The sequence below is a fragment of the Taudactylus pleione genome, unplaced genomic scaffold, assembly GCF_031769625.1.
Source record: "Taudactylus pleione unplaced genomic scaffold, aTauple2 ptg000959l, whole genome shotgun sequence".
Classification (NCBI taxonomy): Eukaryota; Metazoa; Chordata; class Amphibia; order Anura; family Myobatrachidae; genus Taudactylus; species Taudactylus pleione.
Genome location: NW_028285360.1, coordinates 3,937,443 through 3,965,348, shown reverse-complemented (window position 1 = coordinate 3,965,348; position 27,906 = coordinate 3,937,443). Strand labels below are relative to the sequence as shown.

Sequence of the window (27,906 nt, the reverse complement as noted above, 5' to 3'; positions counted from 1 at the left end):
GGACACAGTTAGGTAAGAGGCTGCTGGGGTACTGTGTGGCTTAACATCTAAAGGCCATGCATTACTGTATGGCATAATGTGTAAAGGGCACTGTGGCATGAATGTGTGGCATATGGTGTAACGGGCAATACTCTGTGGCATAAATATGTAAAAGGCATAACTGTTATAAGGTGCATTACTGTGTGACATAACGTGAATATGACCTACTATACAGTGAAAAGCTAAAACAGCAATTCCCACCCTTGAGCCGCAGTGACCCACATGGCATGTATTCACACTGCAGGGAGAGCTTGAGGGCAGCCCAGCATTTCCGTGAGTGCTGGGCACGCCCCCTACTGTGGTGAAAAGGGGACGCAACTCAAAGACACGTCATTTTTTTCAAAATTTTTACACCCCTTTTTCGGACGGAAGTGTCCCTTTCTGATAAGGTGCCCCAGCTTGCCTTAACATGAAGACTAGGGCATTGCAGCAGATATCTGTAATATCTGCTGTGGTCTCCTGTACATACATCCCAGTAGCTTTTAATATTTACATTCCAACACCAAAAATGGTTGCCTTCTAGGATATTCCACATATATCCTTTGATATGTCTCTTATTACCTAATGCCTTATTCATAGGCTAACCATACTTTCTACTTCAGGGTCCATATGGTATCAACAGGATACCTTGGGGTATAGGTGTGACGTCAGTCGCAGGGCACCAAAGAGTTAAGCTTTCAGCCTCCCAGGATGCACTAGGTCCCCGTCCTATACCCCGCCCCCGGGCCAAGGCACCTCAGTTTAGTTTGGTGCCCGGCCGGAGTCGGGTGCACCTGTTGGAGTGGGGGCTAGAAGAGCCCCTGAAGCTTTTCTTCATGCAGCTGTGGCTGCACATCTGGATGAACAGCATGGACAGTCAGTCCTGACGTCCATGCTGTCTTCCCTACACCCCGCTGGTACCAGAACGCCGGTACTGATCCGGGGATGCTGGTGGGCGTCTGGGGTCACAGCTAGCGGTGACCCCAGATGCTCCGGACCATGGCCGGATTCAAGGGGGACAGAGGTAAGCAGCGGGGTCCCGTGGTGGGTCCCCGCTGATCACATGGTCCTAAGTCCCCAGGCAGGGGGCTCCCTGGGGACTGGCTGCAGCGTGGAGCCAGGCGACCAACCTGCGCTTCCACTACCCCCTGGGACAGCGGACCGCAGCAGAGCGGTAGCGCTGCGGCGTCCCAGGGGTTAAATGCATGCCAGGGGAGCGCGCCTTCCCTGTCTCACAGCCGGCGCCTCCCCCGCTGCACACAGCCCTCTCTGCACTGTGCTGACTGGTCCTGTGTCAGCGCTCCTCCCCCAGGCCAGCTTCTCTCTGCTCCTCGGCGGCCATCTTCTCTGCAACGCATGGTGAACGCTGCTGGAAGCCTGGAAGGAAGCATCGTGGTCTGGGTCCCCCCGCATACCTCTCCTCCGCTGTGGCTCAGGTCTGTGTATGCAGCGCTGTGTCCTACCAGGCCCTGTGTCTGTGTAGTTGAGTGATCAGCGCTGTTAGTGCAGGAATTGTTATTTCTCTGCATTGTATGTGACTGTGCTAGCGCTGCCTGTAACTTTTCTTCTCTAAACTGTCAGCTTTATTACTGTCCCTGTTCTTTCTTTTAAAGCCCTTGCAGTGTGGTGCTGCAGGGTGGTCTCTCGCCTATTTAATACTTAATTGGTGAGAGAGGTCACATACGTGGTGCCATCATGTCTGAAAGTGATTTTCCCCTCCGGCTACAGTGTACCACGTGCAAAGTACCGTTAGCGGAGGGGGAGGGTAGCGCGGAGGGCCTTTGCCGGCAGTGTTTGTCCATGGCGCGGCCTATTACGGTTACAGCACCGGTACAGGAGCTGCCCTGGGCTTGTTTCGCTCAGGCGTTAACAGCTTTAGTGGGCCAGTTAGCTCCGCAGCCCGCGTTTACTCCGATGGGTTTGTCCCAGCAGTCTGTGGTGTCGTCACCCATGCAGGGGTTCCCACGACAATTGGTGGTACCCCACAGTCTCCCTATTTCCCCGCTCCCGGGTTCTCAGGAACCAGCGTGGGTTAACTCCCTGACGAGTTCTGTACAGCACTTGTCGGATGTGTTGCAAGGGGAGTCTGTGATGCGGCCTCATAAAAGGCCGGTGGCGTCTCTGTCCGCTCCTTATGAGGATGACGAAGGGACGTCTGATGATGGGGAGATTCTGGATCCTTACGATCAGGAACCTCTCCATACTAAGGACACTGATGCTAAGTCCAAAGTATATATTCCTGGACTTATTCGGGCGGTCCGCACAGCCTTGGTGATTGAGGACGAAGTTCCCCCAGCGGCTAAATCTAAGTATGCCTTTTTCAAAGATGTGAAGGGCGATGCCACAGTCTTTCCTCTTTCGGGTCAGTTGGTGGACCATTTAGAGGAGGCGTGGAAACAACCTGGCAAAAGATACCAGCCGCAGAGACGCCTGGCGGTGGCTTATCCGTTCGCGGATAATTATTTTGCTAAGTGGGAATCCCCTCCACAGGTGGATTCTCACGTGACCCGTCTTGTCCGTAGTGCCACATTGCCGATGCCATCCATGTCCTCCCTTAAGGATGCTACGGACCGCAAGGTAGAAATCTGCCTGAAGTCCGCTTATTCCCTTGCAGGGGGGGCAGCACGGCCGGCTATGGCCATTTGCTGGGTTGCCAGAGCGATGGAGCGCTGGGCGGATTCATTAGAGGCTTCTTTTGAATCCGACTGTCCAGCCGAACAGGCGGAGTTGATTTGCAATCTCCGTGATTCGGCCACCTACATCAACGAGGCGGCTCTAGACATTAGTACTCTGGTGTCTAGAATTTCTTCAGCAGCGGTAGCTGCTCGTCGCACCTTGTGGCTGCGATCCTGGAAGGCGGACGCAGATTCCAAGAAAGGTCTGGAAGCGTTGCCGTTTTCCGGAGAAGTTCTCTTCGGTCCGGATCTGGATAAGATTGTGGCCACGCTGGCGGCAGCCAAAATCGGCTTGTCTCCCGTCGGCCGCTGCTCCTTCTGGTTCTGGACCATCGTCCTTTCGGTCATCTAGGGCCCAGGGCAGGCCCAAACCACAGTCGTTTCCTCGACAGGCTGGTCCTAAGAAATCGGCCAAGCCCCGGAAGCAGGCATGGAGTACCAGATGTCCGGCCCCCAAGCCAGATGACAAGCCTGCGGCCTGACGGTCCGGGCCTCCCTTTGGGGGATCCCAGGGTGGGAGGCCGCCTGCTACAGTTCGCCCAGTGTTGGTCAACCACTACGATAGACACTTGGGTTCTGGAGGTGGCTTCCCACGGATACACCCTCTCCTTCCGTCACAGACCCCCGGCTCGATTCTTCACCACGGGTCTACCATCAGACCGGAACAGGGCTACGGAACTGCGGAAGGTATTGCACACTATGCTCCAGGCTGGAGTTATAGTGCCTGTTCCATTCTCCCAGAGGGGCCAGGGTTTCTATTCAAATCTATTTTTGGTACAGAAACCCAATGGGTCATATCGTCCGATTCTCACTCAACAAGTCTTTGCGGGTCCCGAAGTTTCGGATGGAGACCCTACGGTCCATCATTCTGGCGCTGGAACCTGGGGACTACATGGTGTCATTGGACATACAGGACGCTTACCTGCATGTCCCTATTCTTTTGCGCCATCAACAGTTCCTCAGGTTTGCAATCCGCAGCGACCACTTCAGTTTCGGGCGTTACCTTTTGGCCTGGCGACAGCACCACGTGTTTTCACCAAGGTGATGGCGGTCATGGCGGCTTCTCTGCGGCTGCAGGGAGTCCGCATGTTGCCGTATTTGGACGACCTGTTATTGGTGGCAGGATCTCCAGAGCTCCTGTTACGCCACTTGGACCTGACCATTGCACTGCTGCAACGGCACGGCTGGCTAATCAACTGGCAGAAGTCCACTCTAATCCCGTCTCGGAGGATTCTGCATCTTGGAGCCTTATTGGACTCGGGACAGCAAAGGATCTTCGTGACGGAGGACAAGATCTCTGCTGTACAGTCAAGGGTGCGCAGTTGTCTGCACAGCCGCCGGGTGTCCTTACACTCGACGATGAGGTTACTGGGCTCCATGGTGTCGGTGTTCAACATGGTGGAATACGCCCAGTTTCACTCCAGACCTCTGCAGCACCTGATCCTGTCCAAGTGGAACGGGCTGCCTCAGTCTCTGAAGTCCCAGACGATTGTGCTCACCCCGGAGGTTCGCCTGTCCCTTGTGTGGTGGTTACAGACGACCCACCTCAACAAGGGACGTTCGTTCTGGGTTCCAAATTGGGTCCTGTTGACAACGGACGCCAGTCTTCGGGGCTGGGGAGCAGTTTCGGGTCCACACTTGTTCCAGGGCAGGTGGTCGCCGACAGAAGCGGAGCTTCCAATAAATATCTTGGAACTCCGTGCGGTCTTCAATGCTCTCCAGCAGGCACAGCAGTTTCTCCAGGGTCACCCGGTGCAGGTCCAGTCGGACAACGCTACCACCGTGGCCTACATAAACAGGCAAGGAGGAACTCGCAGTCGGGCGGCTCTCGTAGAGGTGTCTCGGATCCTGGTTTGGGCGGAGCGCAATCTTCCGGCCATATCAGCGGTCTTCATCCCGGGAGTGCTCAATTGGGAGGCGGACTTTGTAAGTCGCCAGGATGTTCACCCGGGGGAATGGTCCCTGCACCCGGACGTTTTTCAACTACTGGTGGACAGATGGCGTCTTCCAGAGATCGACCTAATGGCGTCCCGGCACAACAACAAGTTGCCGGTGTACGGGTCTCGCACACGAGACGAAGGGGCATCTCTGGTGGATGCTCTGTCCGTCCGGTGGACGTTCCGATTCGCATATCTGTTCCCTCCGGTATCCCTTCTTCCACGGGTAATCCGGAAATTAAAACAGGAAGGAGGGACGCTCCTGTTGATAGCTCCCGCGTGGCCCAGACGGCACTGGTTCTCAGACCTTCAGGGTCTGTCCGTGGACAGTCCTCTGCGGTTGCTGCTACGACCGGACCTCTTGTCTCAGGGTCCTTGTCGTCACCCGGACCTGACTCGGCTGTCTTTGACGGCGTGGCTGTTGAGACGGCCATGCTGAGGTCCCGGGGGTTTTCCAGCTCTGTGGTGCGTACCATGTTGCGAGCTCGGAAACCGTCTTCCGCGAGGATATACCATCGCGTGTGGCATACGTTCTTCCAGTGGTGTCGACCGAGAGGTTATGCACCGCGGGAGTTTCGTCTGTCTCGGATTCTCGCCTTCCTGCAAGCGGGACTAGATCATGGGCTTCGCCTTGCTTCTTTGAAGGTACAGGTTTCGGCCCTATCTGTCTGGTTTCACCGTAGGATTGCTACAATCCCGGATGTGCGCACCTTTATGCAAGGTGTTGTCCGCATTCAGCCGCCCTTTGTTCCACCTGTGGCGCCTTGGGATTTGGCTGTGGTCCTGAGGGCTCTCCAAGGACCGCCGTTTGAACCACTGGGCTCAGTGGATCTTAAATGGCTAACAGCTAAGACTGTTTTCCTTCTGGCTAATGCTTCGGCCAGACGTGTTTCTGAGTTAGGGGCTCTTTCTTGTAGACCCCCTTTCTTGGTTTTTCATGGGAACAGGGCAGTGCTCCGCACTCGGCCCGAGTTTCTTCCCAAAGTTGTTTCCCAGTTTCATATTCACGAGGAAATCGTTGTTCCGGCCTTTAACTCACCGGGTCTTTCCGTGGGTGAGGCCTCTTTGGATGTTGTGCGGGCCTTAAGGACTTATGTTGACCGCACTTCTTCGTTTAGGAAGTCGGACGCTTTGTTTGTCCTCTATGGCTTCCGTAAAAAGGGTTGGCCTGCTTCAAAGCAAACTTTGGCAGCCTGGATCCGTATGGCTATTTCTGAAGCTTATCTTCATGAAGGCCTGCCGGTTCCTCCTTCTGTGAAGGCTCATTCCACTAGGTCTGTGGGTACTTCGTGGGCAGCTCGATGTGGTGCCTCTGCAGTCCAGATCTGCAAGGCTGCTACGTGGTCTTCTGTCCATACCTTCGTGAGGTATTACAGGTTTGACACCTTCGCCTCTCAGGATGCTTCCTTCGGGCGGCGGATTCTCCTTTCTGCACAGGAGCGTCCCCACCCTTAAAGGATACTGCTTTGGGACATCCCCAAGGTATCCTGTGGATACCCTATGGACCCTGAAGTAGAAAATATGAGATATGGTAAGAACTTACCCTTGTTATCTCTATTTCTACGAAGTCCATAGGGTTCCACAGGACTCCCGCCCTGTCGCACCTGTGCTGCAGATGGGCTTTGCTCTGGTCACCGGTTTTCCGTCTCCCTCTGGTGAGAATGTGATTCTTGTATGTGTCCAGATCTTTGTTCTCTCTCTTCCTTCTCCTCCTCCGGCCTATGGCTTGGTAACTAACTGAGGTGCCTTGGCCCGGGGGCGGGGTATAGGAGGGGGACCTAGTGCATCCTGGGAGGCTGAAAGCTTAACTCTTTGGTGCCCTGCGACTGACGTCACACGTATACCCCAAGGTATCCTGTGGAACCCTATGGACTTCGTAGAAATAGAGATAACAAGGGTAAGTTCTTACCATATCTCATATTATCCCTTTTAAACATGACACTCAGGAATTACACAGGTTCTGTGGTTCTGGCTGACTTCAAGCCTGGATTTCATCTGGTTTTAATTAGCCACAGAACCTGTGTAATCGATAACTGTATCATTTTAAAGGGATGGTATGGTAAACCTACTTATTCACTATGGCTTTTGTGTACAGACAAGTCATATCGCCTGTAAGATCATGGAGGCATTAAACATGCATTTAAGGGGCATGTGGGAATATCTGATGCTGTTGGGGGTATCAGATGGGCATTCTAGGGGTATGTGGGGATGTGTGGTGGCATATGGGGAGGTCTGAGAGGCATATGGGGAGCTCTAAAGCATAAATTATGATGGGACCCAGAAATGGTCAGGTAGGACCCCATTTTTTTTAAATATTTTTTTGTGATTGGGTCCCTGGGACCCACATATATTGTCACTCGGCGCAATCACTGCCCTGCTCTTAAGTCTACACAGCTATATAGAGATAAGTAGAGATTGAGAGAATTGGCTTCAGGGTCATATAAAAACCACAAGGACACAGTGCTTTCATTCAACTCTGGTAGCCTTTGTCTCTGTGATTCCCTGTAATGGGATGAGTTAAGGTGGATACACACCTGACAGATATAGCTGCAGATAATTGTAGTTCATACACACTGAACGGCCATCATCTGCTTGTGCCCTCGGGTTGCGGCTGCCCGTACACACAGCCAATGCGATATGTTGGTGTACGATGAAGTTCACCGACATATTGCGGGGTACACACTGGCCGACGTACAGCAGATACATTGGCCGATCAATTCATTGGCCAATGTATCTGTCAGTGTGTACGCAGCTTTACTGGGCACCTACTTTGTGCTGCTGCTGTCCTCTGTATTCAGAGAAAGGGGAGGAGCACCCCTTTTTTAATCCATTTATATGCTGGCTCTCCCTCCTGTAGAGCTGTAATAGGTATCTGCAGGTTTTGCCTTTAATAACATCGCTGTTTAAAGAGTGGCTGGCAAAATCTTGGAAAGTCTGTGATTTTGCAAGACAGGAACCGATTATATTTCCCTCTTCGTGCGTGCATCAAATTTTTACAGGTAAGGAAATATAAGTGATTATATATTTATGACATTTAATTGTTGGTTTCCTTTCTTTTTACCTAGGCCCTCGTGCACAGAAAATAAAGACACAGGTAAAAAAAACAAAAAACATTTTTATTTTAACTTTTGAAGGGAAGTAAAAAAAAAACAAAAGCAAAAAAAAACAATCATTAAATCTTATCCAGGTAAACAATAGGTACAGTGTGGTGGACATTCAAGAATCATTAATACATAGTGAGTTCAATTCTAGAATAGGAGTCTGAGTCCTAATTGGTAGATTATAGTGATAAGGTTTTAAAGGGATTACCATTTCCTCCATTCCATCAGTATGACTGTCAGTTTCTCAAATACTGTGTTTATATCAACCATAGCCACAGTGACCTCCACAGAGCGAGGAGACTTCCTTCGCGCCGCCATATGACTCTCGGACACACAGTAGGCCTATTCCGATCATTGGGTCTACCAATTTTGGGTAGCTAGTATAGCCGCATTATGATGTCTTCTGCAAATGATAAATATGTGTATAGATAGTATTTCCTCCGTATTTATGTAAAGATTTAGGGACTGATTCAGACCCGGTCGCTAAGCTGCGCTCGCTCGCTAGGGTTGATTATCGCACATCTGCGTATGCGTCAAAGTACGCCTGCGCGAACCAGTCACTGTGGCCGGGAATCCTGCGCTTGTAGTTCAGACTGGACGCTACTTTGAGTGTCAGTGCCGTTTGTGGGTGGTGACGGGAAGGTGCTTGTGAACGGGGAAGTGGATGTGCGAACGCAGGTGTGTCTGAGCGTCAAAACTGAGTTTAATGGGTGTGCATAATTAGCAAAGTAGCGTCATTGAACACGTCACTTGGTTGTTTTTTTGCCTCAACTGATCACAGTGCTTGCGGTGGGATAGGGTCTACCGCAAGTGCTGCGTGCATAACCGATGGGTTTCGATGTTCCCAATTAATCACACTTCCTGGAGATGACGTGTGCTAAGAGAGAGAGGTGGGCGGCTTTACACTCCCGCTCACTGCCGTCGCCCTCTAAGACATAGAGGACGTCCTTAAGCCAGACAGTGCGATTGCGGGTTTTGCATATCTGGCCCCTTTTGGCAGCGAGCGCAGCTTAGCGACCAGGTCTGAATAAGGCCCTTAGTTTTAGTGAAATAACCTTTTTTTAAATTTCCATAGAATAGGTATGACTGCTTTGGCTATATTTTTGAAGTTGAAGCTTTTATCTTGAGATAGGAGTCTTGGGAGAAATGTACTAAGTGGGAAATTTGAAATCCCACTGGGACTGTGGCATTTTCTTGGTGGAAGGCTGGTAGCAATACAGCAGGTGGGAAACGTGGAGATATTGTTTTTTATATGTCCCTGTTTTCCCGGGATGATACCGGACTGATTGTAATTAGCAACTCTTATTATACTTCTGTCATATGCTAATTGCAGTCAGACTGTGTGCTATTTTTCTACCAGATTTACTGCAATTAACATAGCACAGTAGTATAATCTGAGTTGGTAATTGCAATCAGCCTGACATGACAGGCGGCTCACTGTTTACTGGTCTCCATTAGTTGTTATTTAGGCCCTGTCAACATTTTGGTCCTGATTGTCTGTTTTGACTGTCTAGATTTTGACTACATCCCGGTATAGTGGTTAGCATTACTGCTTCTCAGCACTGATGTCTTGGGTTCGATTACTAACAAAGCCCTGTCTGTGTAGAGTTGGAAAATTTTCCCAGTGCTTGCTTGGGTTTCCTCCAGGTGCTCCAGTTTTCTCCTACAGTCCTAGTGTTCACTCTAGCGGCAGGCAGGGCGCTGGAGCTAGAGAGGGCACTTCCGAAGGCACGCGCAGACCCGAAAAGGGGGCGTGGTCATTGAAAAGGGTGTGTGTCTATAAGACGTGTGCCCTTTTCGTCACTCTTGGGGGCGTGCTCGGCTCTTACGGACACGCCGGGCAGCCCCCAAGCGCTGCTGACAGGTAGAATAGATGCCGGGCGCATGCGCCCAGCGTCTATTCACAGTCGGTGACCGGGTCACCGCACATTTCTCCGCCCGTGGGACACTGCAACCTGCGGGTGAAGTCTTAGTGGGGCGCTGCTCAGTGAGGGCAGGGCGCTCCAGAAGGAGGGGACGGCACAGCGCCCGCTAAAACAGTCTAGCGGGAACGCTAGAGTCCATAATCATATTAGTAGGTTAATTGGTTGTTGACAAATGTTTATTTTGTATTCCCGCCAGGCTGTTTGAGCGGTGTGCCGCGCCCTACCTGATCTTAAAAGAACAAAATGTGCCCTACCCTTTTAGGAGCACCACACTAAAACAGCCTGCCCTGTTCCTTCCCCATCCAAGGGCCACAGTGTCCCTCCCGCGGGTGAGAAAAGTTGTGGTGACCGATCACCGCCGGGTGATTAGAGTGCTTGGGGAAGCTCAGCACCTCCTTAAGTGCTGGGCACACCCCCGAGTGTGACAAGTTGCAGGTGTGTCACAAGGCTGGACATGCCCCCTTTTTTGAGAGTGAGCAGAGACCCTACCAGCACCCCCAGTGCCCTGCTCTGCCTGCAGTCTAGCAGGAACATTTTCTGTTTTATATGTGGTCGGGAATATACATTCTTGCCAAAAAAAAATGGAAACCGCTACTTCCATTTTGAATACATGTCACCACTCCCCCGAATTAAATGGTATCTTCCATTAAAGCACTATATATTTGAGATGAGCGGTTTGGTTTTACTTTATGTTCAGATCTCAAACACTGCATATTATTGGATATCTGTCTCTCATGGGTTTTGGATAGCCAATAAGCTAAATCTGAACTTCAGTTAATTTGGCAAAAAGAACCGTGTCTAAACTGAGCCGCTCATGCTTGACTTATTACTGATATCTCCTTTCATTGTGTATTTTGCTACCTGCTGATGTGTTCTGCCAGCAACACTCATATGTCTCTTGTAGTTTTTTTTTTTTTTTGTTTTATAACCTGTACAAAAAGTTTTCATGACTACACAACATCAGGAAAAAACTATTGATGATCTTGGATAGCATTGTCTGGGAGCGCATTTTAACATCCGATCAGGCGTGGAACATTGCTGCAGATAACAGAAAAATGTAAAGCTGGGGCAGCAAGTAATATCAGTGTTCGTACAGTGCAAAGTTCCCTTTTCATCTATAGGGTACAGGAGCTGACAGTACTCTCTGGCCCCATTGCTGACCCCATGGGCACAATGCTCTGTGTATCCTTCTGGCTTGAGAACACAGTCACTGGAAACACGCAGCCAGGTCCGATGAGTCGAGGTTCCAACTGTTTTGGGCAAATGGATTATTACTCGTGTGAGAACCTCACAAAGCAATTGGGTCCCATGCCAAAAAGGTACGCTACAGGGTGGTGGTGGCTCTGTTTTTGGTGTGGGGTTTTCAGCTGGCATGCATTAGGACTTCTCATACATCTGTAGACATCGCTGACTGGTGACGCTACATTTCCATCTTTGCAGATCATTTACACCCATTCATGCCATGCATTGACTCAGACGGTAGGGAGCTCTTACAGAGTAATAATGCACCACCATCTGTAGCCAGATTATGGTTTGAAGAGCATTCTTCTGAGTTTGGCATTATTAGTTGGCCCCCTCATTTGTAGGATTTGAACCCAATAAAACACATGTGGGATGCAGTTCAATTTACCATCAGTGGCACGGTGTTCACTATCTACCCCAGGGATTTTCAACATCCGTCCCCCCAGCTGTTGTGGAACTATACATCCCAGCATGCGCTGCCACAATTTTAGCACGCCATTAAAGCAGGGCATGCTAGGATGTGTAGTTCCACAGCAGCTAGGGGTTCGCATGTTGAATACCCCTGATCTGCACAGTACTTCAGAGAGCTTATGGAGTCCATGCACTACCGTGTTTCTGCTTTAATCCGATTGAAAGGAGGACTTAGGTGTTACTACACAGGAGCCTCAGTTTTTCTGGCACATGACTGTCGTAAGCCCCACTAGGGCAGGGGCTGATGTGAATGACCAAATATTCTCTGTAAAAGCGCTGCAAAATGTGTGGGTTATACAAATAAATGGTACTGCATAAATAACATGTCAGTATGCCAGATTCAACCTCAGCCCCTCCCCCCTCCCCCTGTTGAGAATGTCGACATTTTATCTGTTGAAATACTCACTGCACACAGACGCAAGAATGGATATGATCATTTTGAAATCAATATTTATTAAAGAGATGGGCCGTTTTCTTGGGAGAAGCAGCTTTCTGGCTGATTTGGGAATAACAATTTCCTCCAGCTAGTAATGTGATTTAACGGATAGGTAAGGTGTAGAGTTAGTTTGTCCAGATATTTTTTTTTATACGAAGTGAGCCCATCAAGGTTTTAAGTTTTTTTACAAAGTGAAAGGGCAGGCATTATGTTCAAGTAAAGCCACTCTATTGGCGTTTCATGACGTATATGAAAGATTGTGTATTACTGCAATAAATAATATATATGAAATAAGTTAATGTCCCCACTGTTTTACTTTTGTTTTTGGATTAAATGTTTTTAGTCTTGATTCAAATTACAGCCAATAAGGGAAAAAACACAAAGACTAAGGGCTCTATGTACTACAATCCGCATTTGTAATGCAGATTGTAATGTGATATTACCGACTGAATTCGCATTGCGAATTCAGGCAATATCACAGGGATTTACTACAAATCCCTTGCAGGGACAAAGCTTGCGATAAAGCTCCGTCCCTGCGAATCACCTTCGCACACTTATCACAAAAAATACAGTGACAAGTGCCGACGCATGCGCCGACTAACCATCTCTAAGCCCTGCCCCCCGCAATCGCGGACCCCCCCCCCTGCGATTTCCCCCCCCCCCCCTCCCTTAATTACACTTGCCTGTAGTCATCGGTGCTTCGGTGATGTCCTCCGTGGCTCCGGTCAGCTGACATCCCATACTGCACTGAGACCCGGTCAGGTGACGACCGGATCTCAGTGCACCATGGGAGACCAGCTGACAGGAGGGAGGACATCACGCGAGCACCGGTCCCTGGACTCAGGTAAGCTTTTTTTTTTTATAGCACAGATCAGCTGATCACTGGGGCCGGCTCCGGGCTCTACTCTGCCTGTTAGAGCAGAGCAGGAGTCCGGTAACCGGGGGAGACACTGGATAACGCAACCTCCAGGTGGCGTTATTATCACAGAGCTTTCCCCGGTATTTTTTCACATTTTATTTTTATTAACTTTGGCCAGATCACATTTCCCATTACAATTATGGGAAATGCGATCTGCTTACTAAAAATAAGTGATAATTAGGGCTTGGAGTAGAATTTTATGAATTCTACTCCAATTGCCCTGTAGTAACTTTAGGTGAAACTAAAATAATGTGAAAAGGGTGTGAAAACACCCTTTTTCACTTTATTTTAGTAAAAATAATGTTAATAAATAGAGCCCAAGATGTGGAATTCTGTGTTGAGTGTTTAAGTTCATTGGAGAATGCACAATTCTGCAGCCAAATGTAGAATGACATGAATAGCACAGAGAAACCGTGAAAATGTTGCTAATCTCTTGACTCATGGGAGTTTGAGCAATCAGACTCTTGAGTGTTAGGAATTGTGGGAGCTTTTAAGCTTAGCATCTGCAGATCTCTAGCCACAATTGCATTGCACACCTGCCATCATACTTTTCCTTTTTACATTTTTTTATTCTAATAGAAAAGCATTACCACAAGTACCACTTATTACATGGAGTAGTAATATAGCTGATGTACTAAGTGTTTTCATTGTTCAGATGTTGCACTTCAATACTAAAATCTGTGAATAGAAAAATATTATTGTATATAAAGGGGGGAATTCAATTGTTTTTGCGCGTAGCTGTCAGTAATCGGCGCCCAGCGGAGCAATACCATTGTTGCTCCGATCAGGCGTAGATGCCAAGGATGCACAAATTTATGCTCTCACTCTCTTGAGGTGGCAAGAAAAAATCAGCAATAAATCAGTTTTTGGGCACCCAAACTGCTATTTGAGTGCGCTAACGAGGGCTTTGCACAGGTTTAGCTGCTTAACGCGTCTAAATCGTGTGCTTTTGGGCATGGGTGCCCAAAACAATTGAATATCGCCCCCCGATCTCCCGTCACTTTAGACAAGAGATCAGGCTTGAAAACACAATTGAATTCATCCCCCCAGTGTCTATATCTTGAACCGAAGAACCTAACGTGTTTTTTTTTTTTTTTTTTTTTTTACACTCCTTTTAAGGAATCTTCTGTCATCCTGAATTGGACTTTTATTGGTAAAGTTTTGTGCTTTTTTTTTCTTGTTGAATAAATTAAATACATGTTGATATGCCCTTTGTGCGTGCATGCTGGCTCATTTGGTTGTTTTTCTTAAAGTTGTTAAATGTAATTTTGATTTACTCTATAAATGTACTTTAATGTGTATTTTTTCATTATACAGTGCATTCGGGAAAGGATTCACAGCGCTTCACTTTTTCCACATTTTGTTATGTTACAGCCTTATTCCAGAATTGAATAAATTCATTTTTGTCCTCAAAATTCTATACACAATACCCCATAATGACAGTGTGTAAAAAGTTTTTTTTTTGAGATTTTTGCAAATTTAATTAAAAAAAAAAACAACAACTAAGAAATCACATGTACATAAGTATTCACAGCCTTTGCTCAATACTTTGTTGATGCAGCAATCACAGCCTCAAGTCCTTTTGAATATGATTCCACAAGCTTGGCACACCTATCTTTGGGCAGTTTCGCCAATTCCTCTTTGCAGCACCTCTCAAGCTCCCATCAGGTTGGATGGGAAGCGTCGGTTCATAGCCATTTTCAGATCTCTCCAGAGATCTTCAATTGGATTCAAGTCTGTGCTCTGGCTGGGCCACTCAAGGACATTCACAGAGTTGTCCTGAAGCCACTCTTTTGATATCTTGGCTGTGTGCTTAGGGCCGTTGTCCTGCTGAAAGATGAACAGTCGCCCCAATCTGAGGTCAAGAGCGCTCTGGAGCAGGTTTTCATCCAAGATGTCTCTGTACATTGCTGCATTCGTCTTTCCCTCTATCCTGACTAGTCTCCCAGTTCCTGCCGCTGAAAATCATCCCCACAGCATGATGCTGCCACCACCTTGCTTCATTGTAGGGATGGTATTGGCCTGGTGATGAGCGGTGCCTGGCTTCCTCTAACCAGAACGCCTGGAAATTCACGCCAAAGAGTTCAATCTTTGTCTCATCAGACCAGAGAATTTTGTTTTTCATGGTCTGAGAGTACTTCAGATGCATTTTGGCAAACTCCAGGTGGGCTGCCGTGTGCTTTTTACGAAGAAGTGGCTTCCGTCTGGCGCCACTACCATACAGGCCTGATTGGTGGATTGCTGCAGAGATGGTTGTCCTTCTGGAAGGTTCTCCTCTCTCCACAGAGGAATGCTGTAGCTCTGACAGAGTGACCATTGGGTTTTTGTTTTTTTATATATTGAGTAATTTTTTTATTGGAATTTTCAAGAAAAGAGATGTAAAACATCCAATACAATCAATAACAGTAATAACATAGTACACTGCATACAGAACGTTGTGTCAAATAGGGGGACAAACAGAAAAACGTGGTACAAGTTTAAACATTGTGTGTATACCCCTTAGTTATTTCATACGTAAACCTACATTCCAACTGTATAGAGATGCCACATATGTTACAAATCAGAACTATTCGGTATATCTCAGTCCTAACATATAGGCGTTCTGGTAATTTTACCCTTTAGGACATCTATACCACAAAACTATTAGACTGGTCCTATAGTGGTCAGATCCCCTTTTATAACAAAACAACAAAAAGAGAAATTGAAGGGAAAAAATAATATATATATATATATATATATATATATATATATATATATATATATTTTTATTATAAAAAGAGAGAAGAGGAGCTCCTCTCATGCCTGTTCTGTACCATATAGCAGCGGTTTGGCATTACACATCCGAGAGAGCCCATCTGGACCCACTCCATCTACACCAGATGCAGTCGAATTTATACTCTGCCCTTCGAGATAAGCAGAGGTATTTAACTTGCCTAACAGTGGTACGGAAAATACGAGCCATGCACAGAAGTCCGGACCCTGAGAGGCCAACCAGGTGCGAGCAATACTAATCTTAGCCAAGGTACACATATTGATTACAAACTGCCTACCATACCTATCAAGAATGGTATCCTCCAGGATACCAAAACAACATACCCTCGGGGTGAGAAGAGGGGCCTGAATCCCAGTAGTGGAAAGAACCTGTATAACCTTACTCCAAAATGTCTGAACCATGGGGCATTCCCAGAGTAAGTGCCAAAAAGTACCGACAGCTATCCGACACTTCGGACAAATATTGCAAGCGAGGCCCCCAAATTTTATTAGCCTAACTGGGGTCAAATAAACTCTATGTAAGATATATAGCTGGATTTTCTGAAATCTTACTGAGGCAATGGAGGTACGGGGAATTCTCAGAGCCATATCCCATTCACTATCATCCATTAAGCCCACATCAGCCACACATATTACTTTAAGATCTGGTAACCTGGAATCGTGGTGAAAGGACGAAAGATATGAATAAACGACAGCGACCTATGGGGACCCAATGAGATAAGTACTGTTTTAATAGAAAATGACAATGTCTGGGGGGCTAGCCCTAAACTGAACAGCAAGGGCATGTCTCAGTTGCAGAAATCTGTAGAAATATGCTCTAGGTAAGGAAATCTCCTCCTGTAATTGAGTGAAGGATTTGAGTGTAGAACCTACATATAACTGACCCAGGGAGACAATACCTTTGGTACTCCACACTTGTCTAATCTTAAGTGATCTCAGTTCAGACAATGCCCTAGAGTTTCATAAAGGTGTGTCGGGATCCAGTCCAGAGGATAGCGTGATATTAAGGGTTGCTCGCCAAATCCTAACAGCCTGTATCAATATTTGGGGATGGGAGCTATCAACCCTGTCACTCAACAAGGCCTGTAGGGACGTGTATCCAGGGGAAGCCTGAGACACCAGCAGTGAGTGTAGGGCAGTGGGAGAGCTATCCTGAAGCCAATCTCTTACGTAAGTTAGTTGTGCCGCGTAGTAGTAAACTTGAAAATTAGGGAGTGCTAACCCTCCAGCGGAATTAGGTCTCATCAATATTTTTAGCCTATGAGTTTTTAGCCTATTTTTAGCCTATGAGTGAATAGACGGCGAGGCCGTCTATTCACTCATATCAGGGAAGATAACATACTGTCTAATTTTCGGAATACTGAGGCAGGGATAAACACTGGGGATTGCTGGAGTATATATAATATTTTAGGTTGTTTTTTCATTTTGATTAGGTTGATCCTGCCTGTAACCGTGAGGGGCAATTTACCCCAAGTTTTAATTTTGGCTTTTAGGTAAACAAACAGGGGTTCTAGATTGAGCTTTAAACAATCTTGTAGGAAGTTTGTAATGCAAATGCCCAAATATTTAAACTGGGATACCCAACGCAGGGGAAGAGGGCTGTCCTCTAAGAGGGAGTATAAAGTATTTATTCCAATTAATTTTTAACCCAGAGTAGACGCCAAATAGGTCAATAACCTGAAGAACTGTAGGCATAGCCTCTATATAATTAGTTAAAAATAAAAGTAAGTCATCGGCGTATAAAGCCACAGTATCTATTCTGGTGCTTAATTGAAGGCCCACAATGTTAGGGTGTGACCTTAAAACACAGGCAAGGGGCTCAATTGCCAATGCAAAGAGGGCCGGAGACAGTGGACAGTCCTGCCTCGTACCCCTTTCCAACATGAAGGGTGAGGAAATAAAGCCGTTGACAGAGATCCTAGCAACAGGCCTATAATATAACAGCTGAACCCACCGTAAGTAAACTTGGCCAAAACCCATACATTTCATGACCTCCCACAGGAACGGCCACTCCACCGAATCAAAAGACACAATGACTGAGGAGGACTCGTCCCCGTGAGAGGCCTGAACATGAGTAAACACACGCCTCACATTGATATAAGTAGACTTGCCCGGCCTAAAGCCAGTCTGGTCTGAGTGGACCACAGAGGTGATAACTTTTATTTAGTCTTAAAGACAGAACTTTGGCCAGGATTTTTACGTGTGTGGGTATTAAAGAAATAGGACGGTACGAGTCCGGGAGTCTGGGGTCCTTGCCTGGCTATAATAATACAATAATTAGTGCTTCTGACATGGTGGGAGGGATTTCAATTCAAACAGGTCATTATATAGCTCAAATAGTTTAGGGACAAACACCTTGGCGTGCTTTGTATAGACCTCTACTGGGATACCAACTTTATTCGGTGCTTTACCCCCAGGGAAGGTATTAATGGCCCCCTTCACCTCCTCTGCAGTCAGTGGAGCCACCGGGCAAAGACTTTACAGCCCAGATGATGCGATATATGTACATAGATCTTCCTCACTACATGCCAAATGAGACCTATAGACGTCCGTGCGTGGAGATGGTGGGGTGGCTAAATCTATCTCTGGTATAGCTGATGTCTTCCTATCATTCTACAAGATCTCTGAAATGGTATTTACAGGTTGATCAGACTGTACCAATCTTGCTAGATAACTTCGTGGTTTATCAGCATATACATAATGGGAATTGGCATGGAATTGGAGTTGAAGATTAGTTCTATCTAACAAGTGGGCAGACCATGCCTCCTGAGCAACCAGCCAATTGATACGAGAAGCATCAAACCCATCCTGTAGAAATTGTATTTCAGAGCTTCTACAAGCGCATTCCAGCTCAACCTCCCTGTCTCTATAATATTTTTTAATTTTGGCAACTCTTTTCAGCAAAGTCCCTCTCATGATGGCCTTGAAGGAATCCCATATCACTTCAGATTTAGTAGACCCAATATTGTCTCCGAAGTAGCCCATCCAAAGAGCCTCAAGCTCAGACCCTGCCCCCATCTGCGTCAACCAGGAGGGATGCAGCTTCCAAAATTTCTGTCCTCTCGACCTACCTAGATCTAGTTCCAATGGAGAATGGTCTTGACACCCCTCTCATCTTGTACTGAATTTTACATATCATAGAAATTAGGCGAGGTGAGACCAATGCCATATCACTCCTTGAAAAGGAGTTGTATGAGGAGGAGAAACATGAGAATTGGCGTTCTTTAGGATGCTTTTTGCTCCACGCATCGATCCAACCCAAGCTGTCGATAAACCTCGCAAAGCTAGTATTAGTCAAACTCTGAGTATCAGGTGTCTGTCGCCACTAATCCAGATACACATTCATAATATTGTTAAAGTCCCCCAAACATATAACGTGTGTGTTAGGGGAGTCAGCGATAAACCCAGTAGCTAGCTTTAATAAATGGCGGAGGTATATAAACTGCCAGCAAGAAAAGCGGAGTAGAGTGGATTTTACAGTCTAGGAATACAAATCTCCCGTATATATCAGTTTGGACTCTATTCAGTATAAAGGGCACATTTTTATTTATAAGTACAGACACCCCCCTAGAGGATGTGTTGTATGAGGCATGATATGCCCATCCTACCCAAGGACGTTTTAAGGAGAGAACTCTGCTGCCCACCAAGTGGGTCTCTGACAGGCAAACAATATCCGGACAGTATTGTTTAAGGAGTCTAAAAATAATGACCGCTTAATCTTTTCATTAGCTCCACGTACATTCCATGTCAATAAATTCAGCATTATCGTTTATAATAAACATTTATCAAGAATATGAACAGGCTCAGAGTGGGCTCCCCAACAAAAGCACCATGGACACATTTTGAGCAGTACTGCGCAGATACAAATAAAAAATTCTGTACATAACATAACCATACAAATCCCCTTGACCCACCCCCCTCCCTGTATACCACCCCAATCGTTGGCATACCTAATCCCAAAATACAACTAACATTAGCTACCCACTATGCCGTAGAACCCAGCTAAGTGAAGGAGCAAACAAAATACAAAAGCCACCAAAGCAATGAGGCTGTCCAGCAAATATAGGACCAGTGGAACATGAAATAGAAGTTCCTATAATCCAATATGTTTCTGTCTGGCAATAATAAACAAATATAAACATGTATGAAAAGGAAGCCGCTACAATTTACATATAACTGTATAGCCTTAACCTTTAGCCGAGTAGGTACAAAATACATGCATGTATAACTGTGCACCATCAATATAAAAGAGCAGACATCCTTGCATATAAGGAAAAAAAGAAAAGTAGCCCAGCTGCGGGTGACCAGGTATATATATGTCAATCAGGAGCCAGCTGTCTGGCGCCAGGCACCCTGTGGTCCAAACAAGCTGCAGCCTCACGAGGGGTGATGAAAAATTTGGATTCTCAGTCTATCACAACTCTCAATTTAGAAGGAAATAGCATGGCATACTGTATATTCATTTCACGGAGACGTCTTTTTACAGGGATGAATCTAACCCTATCCTTCTGCACATCAGCGGCGAAATCTGGAAACACAGATGGACCTTTAACCCTAGCCATGCGGAGCAGAGTCACGGTCAAAGTAATGCAGGAATTTTGCTATGAAGGTGCGCGGGGGGGGCCCCAGGAATCATCGGTCTAGCGGGAACTCGATGCACCCTTTCCACCGTAAATTGGGCCGAGAAGGAATCCCGACCAAACGTATCCACAAGCCATTTCTCCAGAAAGTCCTCGGGTTGAGCCCTCCTCCTTTTCAGGTAATCTAACAAAGCGAACATTATTGCGTCTCAGACGACCCTCTATGTCAGCCATTTTATTCTGCTTTGTGGATAGCTGGGAGGTCAAGACGGACACTTGAATTTTCAAAGGTGCTTGTGAGTCCTCCAGAGTGGAAATGCGAGTTTCAGCCTCCCCAACTCTCTCGCAGACAAGCTGCAGATCCTGATGCACAAAGGACAAATCAGCCTGTACTTTCCATAGTTTGGCAGACAATATCTGCTCATTGGAATTGACTGCCTCAAGGACCTGTTGTAGGGTCACCTCTGATGTCGATGAGAAGGATGGAGCAAGAGAATGGGGGTCCCTATGGGACAACTGAGAATCCTTGGCCAGAGAAGGGGGAACCCTGGAGTCATCACTAGAAGGGGGGTGGGGAGTGGAGGATCTGAAAAAATGCTCCAGTCTGGCTGCTGCAGCTTGGCCCGATTTGCCCATGCTGGCAAGGAAGGGGTTATTCAGCTCTTATTCCACCAGCTCACCAGCAGGGGGCCTTGAAGAAGAAGGGAGCACAGGAACACACTACCACAGCAATGGCCGCCGCCCCCGCAAGGAACAGACCCACACAGCAAGTGGGCCAAGGCAGACCCACCAGGCAGCAAGTCAAGAGCACGGCAGTGGGACCAGCAGGAAGGGTGATCTTTCTGAGATTGCCGCTCCCCGCAGTGCGTCAGCGCCTGTATCCCGACCACAGCGGTGTCGCGTGTGCTGCCACCCGACCATCGGATACTTCGCAGATGGCGCCTGTACTTCACGATTGTCCCTGGCGCCCGCCGACTGGACCACCAGCATCCAGAGATGTAGGGGAAGATAAGTACCCCACCGGAGGTTGTCCACTGGTCGCAGGAGAGGGTAGTTAGGAGATTGTTTGGGAGAGCCTGCAGACTATGCGTCAATCTACTTCGCCGCCATGGCCACGCCTCGACCATTGGGTTCTTGGTCACCTCCCTGACTAGGGCCCTTCTCCCCCAGTCGCTCAGTTTAGACGGCCAGCCAACTCTAGGAAGAGTCCTGGTGGTTCCGAACTTCTTCCATTTACAGATAATGGAGGTCACTGTGCTTATTGGGACCTTCAAAGCAGCAGATATTTTTCTGTACCCTTCCCCAGATTTGTGCCTCGAGACAATCCTGTCTCGGAGGTCTACAGACAATTCCTTGGACTTCATGCTTGGTTTGTGCTCTGACATGCACTGTCAAGTGTGGGACCTTATATAAGACAGGTGTATGCCTTTCAAAGTCCTGTCCAATCAACTGAATTTACAACAGGTGGACTCCAATTAAGATGTAGGAACATCTCAAGGATGATCAGTGGAAACAGGATGCACCTGAGCTTCATGGCAAAGGCTGTGAATACTTATGTACATGTGATTTCTTGGTGGGTTTTTATTTTATTTTTTTTATTAAATTTGCAAAAATCTCCCAACTTTTTACACATTGTCATTATGGAGTATTGTGTTTAGAATTTTGAGGACAAAAATTTATTTATTCAATTTTGGAATAAGGCTGTAACATAACAAAATGTGTAAAAAAGTGAAGCGCTGTGAATACTTTCCGGATGCACTGTATAAAACTATAGTCGATCTAGTGCCAGTTTTGTGTAATCCCTTCAACATATACAGTAGCATGTCCAGTACACTAATATCTGAGTTACACAGCACAAGATATGGTTTACACCTCCTTACACATCCTTCCTACTGTTACCCACTATTCTGATTTTTGTGTTCCTATCCTTTTCTTCATTTGCTTCATGCTTTAATTGTAAGTTGTCGCAGTTGCTTTTACACCCAATTAATAAAAGCAATGTTTTTCATACATTGTTTTCTAAAAGTAATACAGCTAAGGTTAAGTTAAGGTGCGTATCCACTAATAGACGGAGAAACGAGAGCACGATTACGACATTGCAATCGTGCTGTCGTTTCACAGTCTGTGATGTGCCTACACTGACCGTTCAGTGTAGGCACATACATCATCCCCGTACATGCTGAACCTGACGTGATCGTCAGGTTGACCAGCATGTACGGGCGATGATAGATGTCAAAAACGACCAGCGGGCACGCGCATCACTGGTCGTTTTTGACATTTAGGTGCCCGATTTGCGGCCAATTACTGCTCAGTAAGGTAGTATAGTGGATACGCACCTTTACTGTACAGATTGCTGTCTCACTGAGACAAGCAGGATCTTAGTAGTAGTGTTATCAGCCTCTTCATAGTTCTCATCATAATGCATTTCTTTAAGGGCATACACACCACTTAAAGATCGCAATGATAAATAACTGTACACGTGCTACAATACCTTTTTTTTTTTTCTTAAACAGAGGAGTAAAGGGTATAGGCATCTACTATAGTGGATGTTCACCCTAATGTCCACATGCAGCCAATCTTAAAAGATTACCAAGAAAATGGGTTCTCAACAATACAAAGCACCTTTTTAACTTTAACTTCGAATAGTCAGTTTAGTGTTATCTGTTGTAATGTCCTCATGAGAAACCAGATGTATAAACAGAAATTTGCAGCTTTTTTGGTTATTTTTGTACAACATAACATTGAAACTGTGATGATCTGCAATAAGCCTGCACCAGTTATTGCATCGCTGCATTTCATTGAATAGGAGGGCTGCATTTGGGGGACTTGCTCATTGTCCTTAAACAAGATGACTGCTTTTCAGACAATTCAACCATATGTAATCTGCGAATATACTTAGTACAATTAGAAAAAAATATTATTTAATTTGCTGTTTCTATAGTTGAAACTTACCTACACATTTGTATGACAAAAGTGATTGTTTTCATAAACAGGAGAAAGATCTTATAACAGTGACATTCTTGACACTACTCCGTTGTTACCGATTCCAAACAAGGTGAATATTCTATATATTTGATTTCACAAAGCTTTATTTTGAGTGTTCTTTTGATATCACCTAATCTTAATTTAGAGCAAAATTGAGAATAGGCAATAGTAAAGGATTGTGACATGTAAAATACAACTTGATCCAATATTGAAGAATCTTACGGTATAAAAACATAATGGCATGGTATCTTTTATATACATTTGAAATACAGCAATTTTAGAATGAAGAGAAAGAGATTAAATTTTGTTTCCCTAAATTGAGTATTCTGGTATACAATAAATAAGTAAAACAGCATGTCTGGGGTGCAAGGGAAAATGGGATGCCACACAAAACAGTCATTTTACACAGCTAGTTTCAAAACAAACAAGTTAGTTTTGTGCTCCTGTAATCAATGCATCGTACTTCATAATATTGAGGAGCTTATTAAACTAAAGCTATTTTATCACACTTTGCGAGGCAAGCGTAACACTTTTTTTTTTGTTTGTTTTACAGTTACTAGATGGTGTTTGCAGTGAGGATTCTTTTATTAGTAAGAATTTGTGTTTTTATGTTTATTATACAGTTTATATGGAGATTCAAATTTACTGCCTGATCAATCAGTAAAATGGTCTACGAGAAATGCCTAAATACCTGTAAATTAATTCTTACTTTTTTCCTCTTAGGAGGAAACATTGACAATGAATTGGCGTTACATAAGGTGAATACAGTATATAAACCAACAAACCAGCTGTTTCACAATGAAGTTTTAATATGAATTTCAGATCCACTCCACGCTTTGGTTGTAAGCTTGGACCAAAACATAAGTTACCTATCCAAATATCTGGAAATTGGTGTATATGGAAGGCTAACAATATGCTTGTCTTGTAAGAAGTCTATCCAATGGTACATCAAAGAAAATAAAAACAACACAGGATAGTTCATCAATAATAATGAATTCCCCAGTGTTCATGCAAAACTATGGAGGTATTTATAGTCCTTACACAACCCCCTTGGTATTGCACTTGCAAGAAGTATAACAGGTCACTTAGATGTGCGTCTTTGGTCCCGTTTTAATGAATGGTTTTCAGTTCTTCCCAGGGCGTGATTTAAGGGTCAGGCCTCCCCAAGCACAAAATTATTGAACATATTGGCTGCCGCCAACACATACACATACATGATGTCATTACCAGCTCCAACCCTTTGTTGGACACAGTTGGAAATGCATCTGAATATCCAAGGCATCCCTAACCTAAGCTCCACCTCACGCACCTCAATTTGTTATTTCATAAGTTGTAATGACAAAAAAAACAAAACAAGCCATCATCTGGCTTCCCCATCAGGCCAGCAGCATAACGGGGCTCTGATGCTGCAGTTCCTGCCAGCAACTGGCACCCCTAGGCACATGCTTGTTTGTCTTTTAGCTGTGTACATTGCTACCATGTGTGAGACTGTCTGGTGGATTGTTCCAACTAGATGTGGTAATGCAAGGGGGGTACCTGTTTGTGACTGTTTTTGCAGGAGCTTCCACGGTAATTTTCTTTTATTATATGTTGTTCATGGCACTGTATCTAGGGTTGCGGGAAAACATTCCTAGTAACCGATGAGCTGTATGAATCTGGATTCTGCATTGTGACTGTATTACAGCTGACAATGCTTGACTCTCTTTATGCTCCTTTCTTCTGAGAGTGCCACTCTATACTATAGGGTGTCTGTATGGGAATCTGTATGATTTACCGCCAGCAGTTCTAATCCCGTCAGAGGTGAAAATCCTGATTGTTCTTTCTGGTAAGTATCGCTAACCTAATTCTCCACCCTAACCCTCCTTTAAGGGTGCCTAACCCGAACCCCTCCCCCCCCCCCCCAAGTGCCTAAATCTAACCCCCCTCCTTCCCCGCAGCCTAACCCGAAGTCTCCCGGGGGGTGCCTGACCCTAACCTCCCTCTGGGGGGGGGGTGCCTGACCCTAACCTCCCTCTGGGGGGGGTGCCTGACCCTAACCTCCCTCTGGGGGGGGTGCCTGACCCTAACCACCCTCTGGGGGGTGCCTAACCCTCCTAACCCCCCCACCCCACCCCGCCCCCCGTGGCCGTCCGCACCAAGCTTACGTTCGATTGGTATCCCGGGAGTTGGCTCCCAGCATAGGTCTAATGAAAGGCGTCAGGATTTCGACGCCTATCATTAGTACCTTCTTGGGATTAGACAGTCAGGAAGTCGGCAGTCGGGATTTCTTCCGTTGGCTTCCCGTCTTTATGTACACCCTGAAACTTGTTTTGCTGTGACAGAGTTAACTGACTCTTCTTCCAATTTTAGCCATCCATGGTCTTGAAGAAATAGAATGACTTGATTTACTCTAATCTGTACAATCTGTTATGATTCTCCTGCCACCAATAGCTCATCAATGAAACAAAATGCATTTGATAAAATATAAATATTAATAAATCACAACTTTAAAAGCAATGCTAATGTAATAAAATATAGAAAATGGGTACTCTGTGCACAATCAAATAAGTAACATACAACCTTTTTGTAATGTTAATATCCAGTATTCGTAAGAACAGCAACTTGTAAGTTAAATGCTCCTGCTATATATTGTTGCAATAGTCTCATGCAAGTGTATAGACTGGATAGTATAACTTGGTGAATAGGAACCTTAAGTGAGTCTATAGAGAGCGCATTCATCTTAGTGATGTCCTCGGGTCTGAAAACCATGCCTACAGTGATGACTAATTGATTCCACAATAGATTCACAGGCGGAGATGAGGTAACTCGGTCACACATAGTATTTGAAAGCCGCAACTGTGTGTACCAAAATGCTTCCAGCAATGTTATAATTGAAGCTATACAGAGCTTGCAGCCTGCTGTGATAATTTTAAGGTCGTCCGGGTTCAAGTAATTGCCCACAATAAAGTTAGCACTGTAATCCACAAAAAAAGGAGCAGCTCAGTTGTATGTAGCAGTGTAATAACTGCAGCTGTCCTTGTTGTTCGGTGCATAGTCGGCTGAACTAATAGTTCAAGAAACACAGTAACGCGTTTCGTTACTCTCGTGACTTTATCATAGGTATACTGTGGTGTCTACTGATATGTAGGGTTATGCAAATCCATAATAAACGACACCTGTAATTGAAAGTTCTCAGGTGTAGACCTTGATTTTAGACCACTGTTAAATACTCAATAGATATGCGTGTGTGTGTGTGTATTTTTTTTTTTGACTTGGAACATTAGTCATAGGGTGCATACACACGTAACGATTTTGTAACCAATGATTTTCTGTCAGATTTTCCCTTTGAAAAAGTGAACGATTTTTTGAAGTGTAATAAACGATTTTTACAAGGATTAACGAAAAATGTTCCTTCCCTTAATGAAAATCGTTATGTTGGACAGTCTGAAATGAACTACGAACGAGAGCACGCTTGAACGATTTTCGTTCATCGTTATAACTCTGAAACCGAGCGATTTTTTTTTTTTTTTTTTTGAACGATAACGACGTCGTTATAGTTAAATCATTCAAAAAATTGTTACGTGTGTACGCTCCTATAGTGTTTAAGAATAGCATATATGGTAGTTCTGTGAGTATTTTGCGTTTGTGAGACAATGTGAATCCATATGGCTTATGTTGTAAGTTATTAATATAGTTTCTAGTGCTGTGCATAATGGAGAATGATAGAAGTTGTATACAAAAATACTGTTAATGCTGGATTTGTAGTGGTATCCGGATATTATGTGTGTTTGAGATTGCATGGTGTTTGAAAACCTCTATTTGGTCTGGGTCTGTTCTCCTGGGTGCGGTGCCCATCCACCAAATTAAGCTCTGTGCTCAGCATAATCTTACTTACCTTTTTATAGAATGTCTTTTTTTTTTTTTCCCTTTCCTGTGTTTTTCAATTTGTGCTTTATTACTTAATAATACTTTATATATCAGCCTTGTTTTATTTTCACTTTCCTATTGGAGGCTTAAATTACAAGGAGCATGAGATCCATTGAGCACTTGTTGTTTGCAGTCCATTTTCAGTAACAGTCAGGCTAAGCATCGTAAGTCTAAGCGCAGGACTGCAATAAGCCATGTATAAAACTCATTTGGAGACGGACTGAAAAAAGTAACGTGCAGACCGGTCATTATAAAGTGTATCTTTGATGTTCCAAACATCATAAATGGGCTTACCTGATTATATAATAGCATGAAGGGAATAAAGTTCCTTTGAGAAGTACATATTGGTTGGAGCCTGAGGGTGTTTACACACACAGTTTTACATGAAAAAATTCTTCCCAGGAGTGGAGACAGAATGTTCCTATACAAAATAAATTAAATGTATTAACTCACTGATGTAGAGAGCTATATGATAAAAGGTCGTGGACCAATAATGAAAATTTAATTAGTTCTGTTGTGTCGCTCACACGCATGTTAGGAAAACGAATTGAAAACTTCTTATAATAATAATAGTGCAGAAGTGTGGATAAAGGGAGTAGGATAAAAATGATAAACAATATGAAAAACAGAAGGACAAAATATTGGACACCACATGCTAATGTAAAAATTGAGATAGTAAGGCACCAATGTGATGACTCATTTAATGTAAGGATGCAAAGAGGGTCTGGCCTACAAAAAACGCACCAAAAAATGTGGTGGTCATTGAGTCCAGAGGGGCTTGGAGTGTTTAATTTAAAGTTCTATCTTGCTTCAAGTCTAAGGACTAGATTTAAGCGATCCCTGGACATAGGTGGGAATATGGTCTGTGACCATATGTTTGATTGAATTTACAGGGCATTTGAGTTTAGCACAGTTATGTGCTATGGGTTTGTCGCTGAC

At 45.4% G+C, this 27,906-nt stretch overlaps 1 protein-coding gene across 1 annotated transcript in view; it reads left to right on the top strand.

The window, feature by feature from the left end:
* The window catches only part of LOC148473178 (uncharacterized), a 99,912-nt gene that overhangs the window by 32,982 nt on the left and 39,024 nt on the right, over positions 1 to 27,906 (top strand). Inside the window, exons 4-8 of the mRNA XM_088459957.1 lie at positions 7,696 to 7,724; positions 13,844 to 13,877; positions 23,070 to 23,131; positions 23,615 to 23,651; positions 23,785 to 23,819. Of these exons, the coding sequence (XP_088316083.1) occupies positions 7,696 to 7,724; positions 13,844 to 13,877; positions 23,070 to 23,131; positions 23,615 to 23,651; positions 23,785 to 23,819 (197 nt within the window). The remainder of the gene's footprint in view (positions 1 to 7,695; positions 7,725 to 13,843; positions 13,878 to 23,069; positions 23,132 to 23,614; positions 23,652 to 23,784; positions 23,820 to 27,906) is intronic.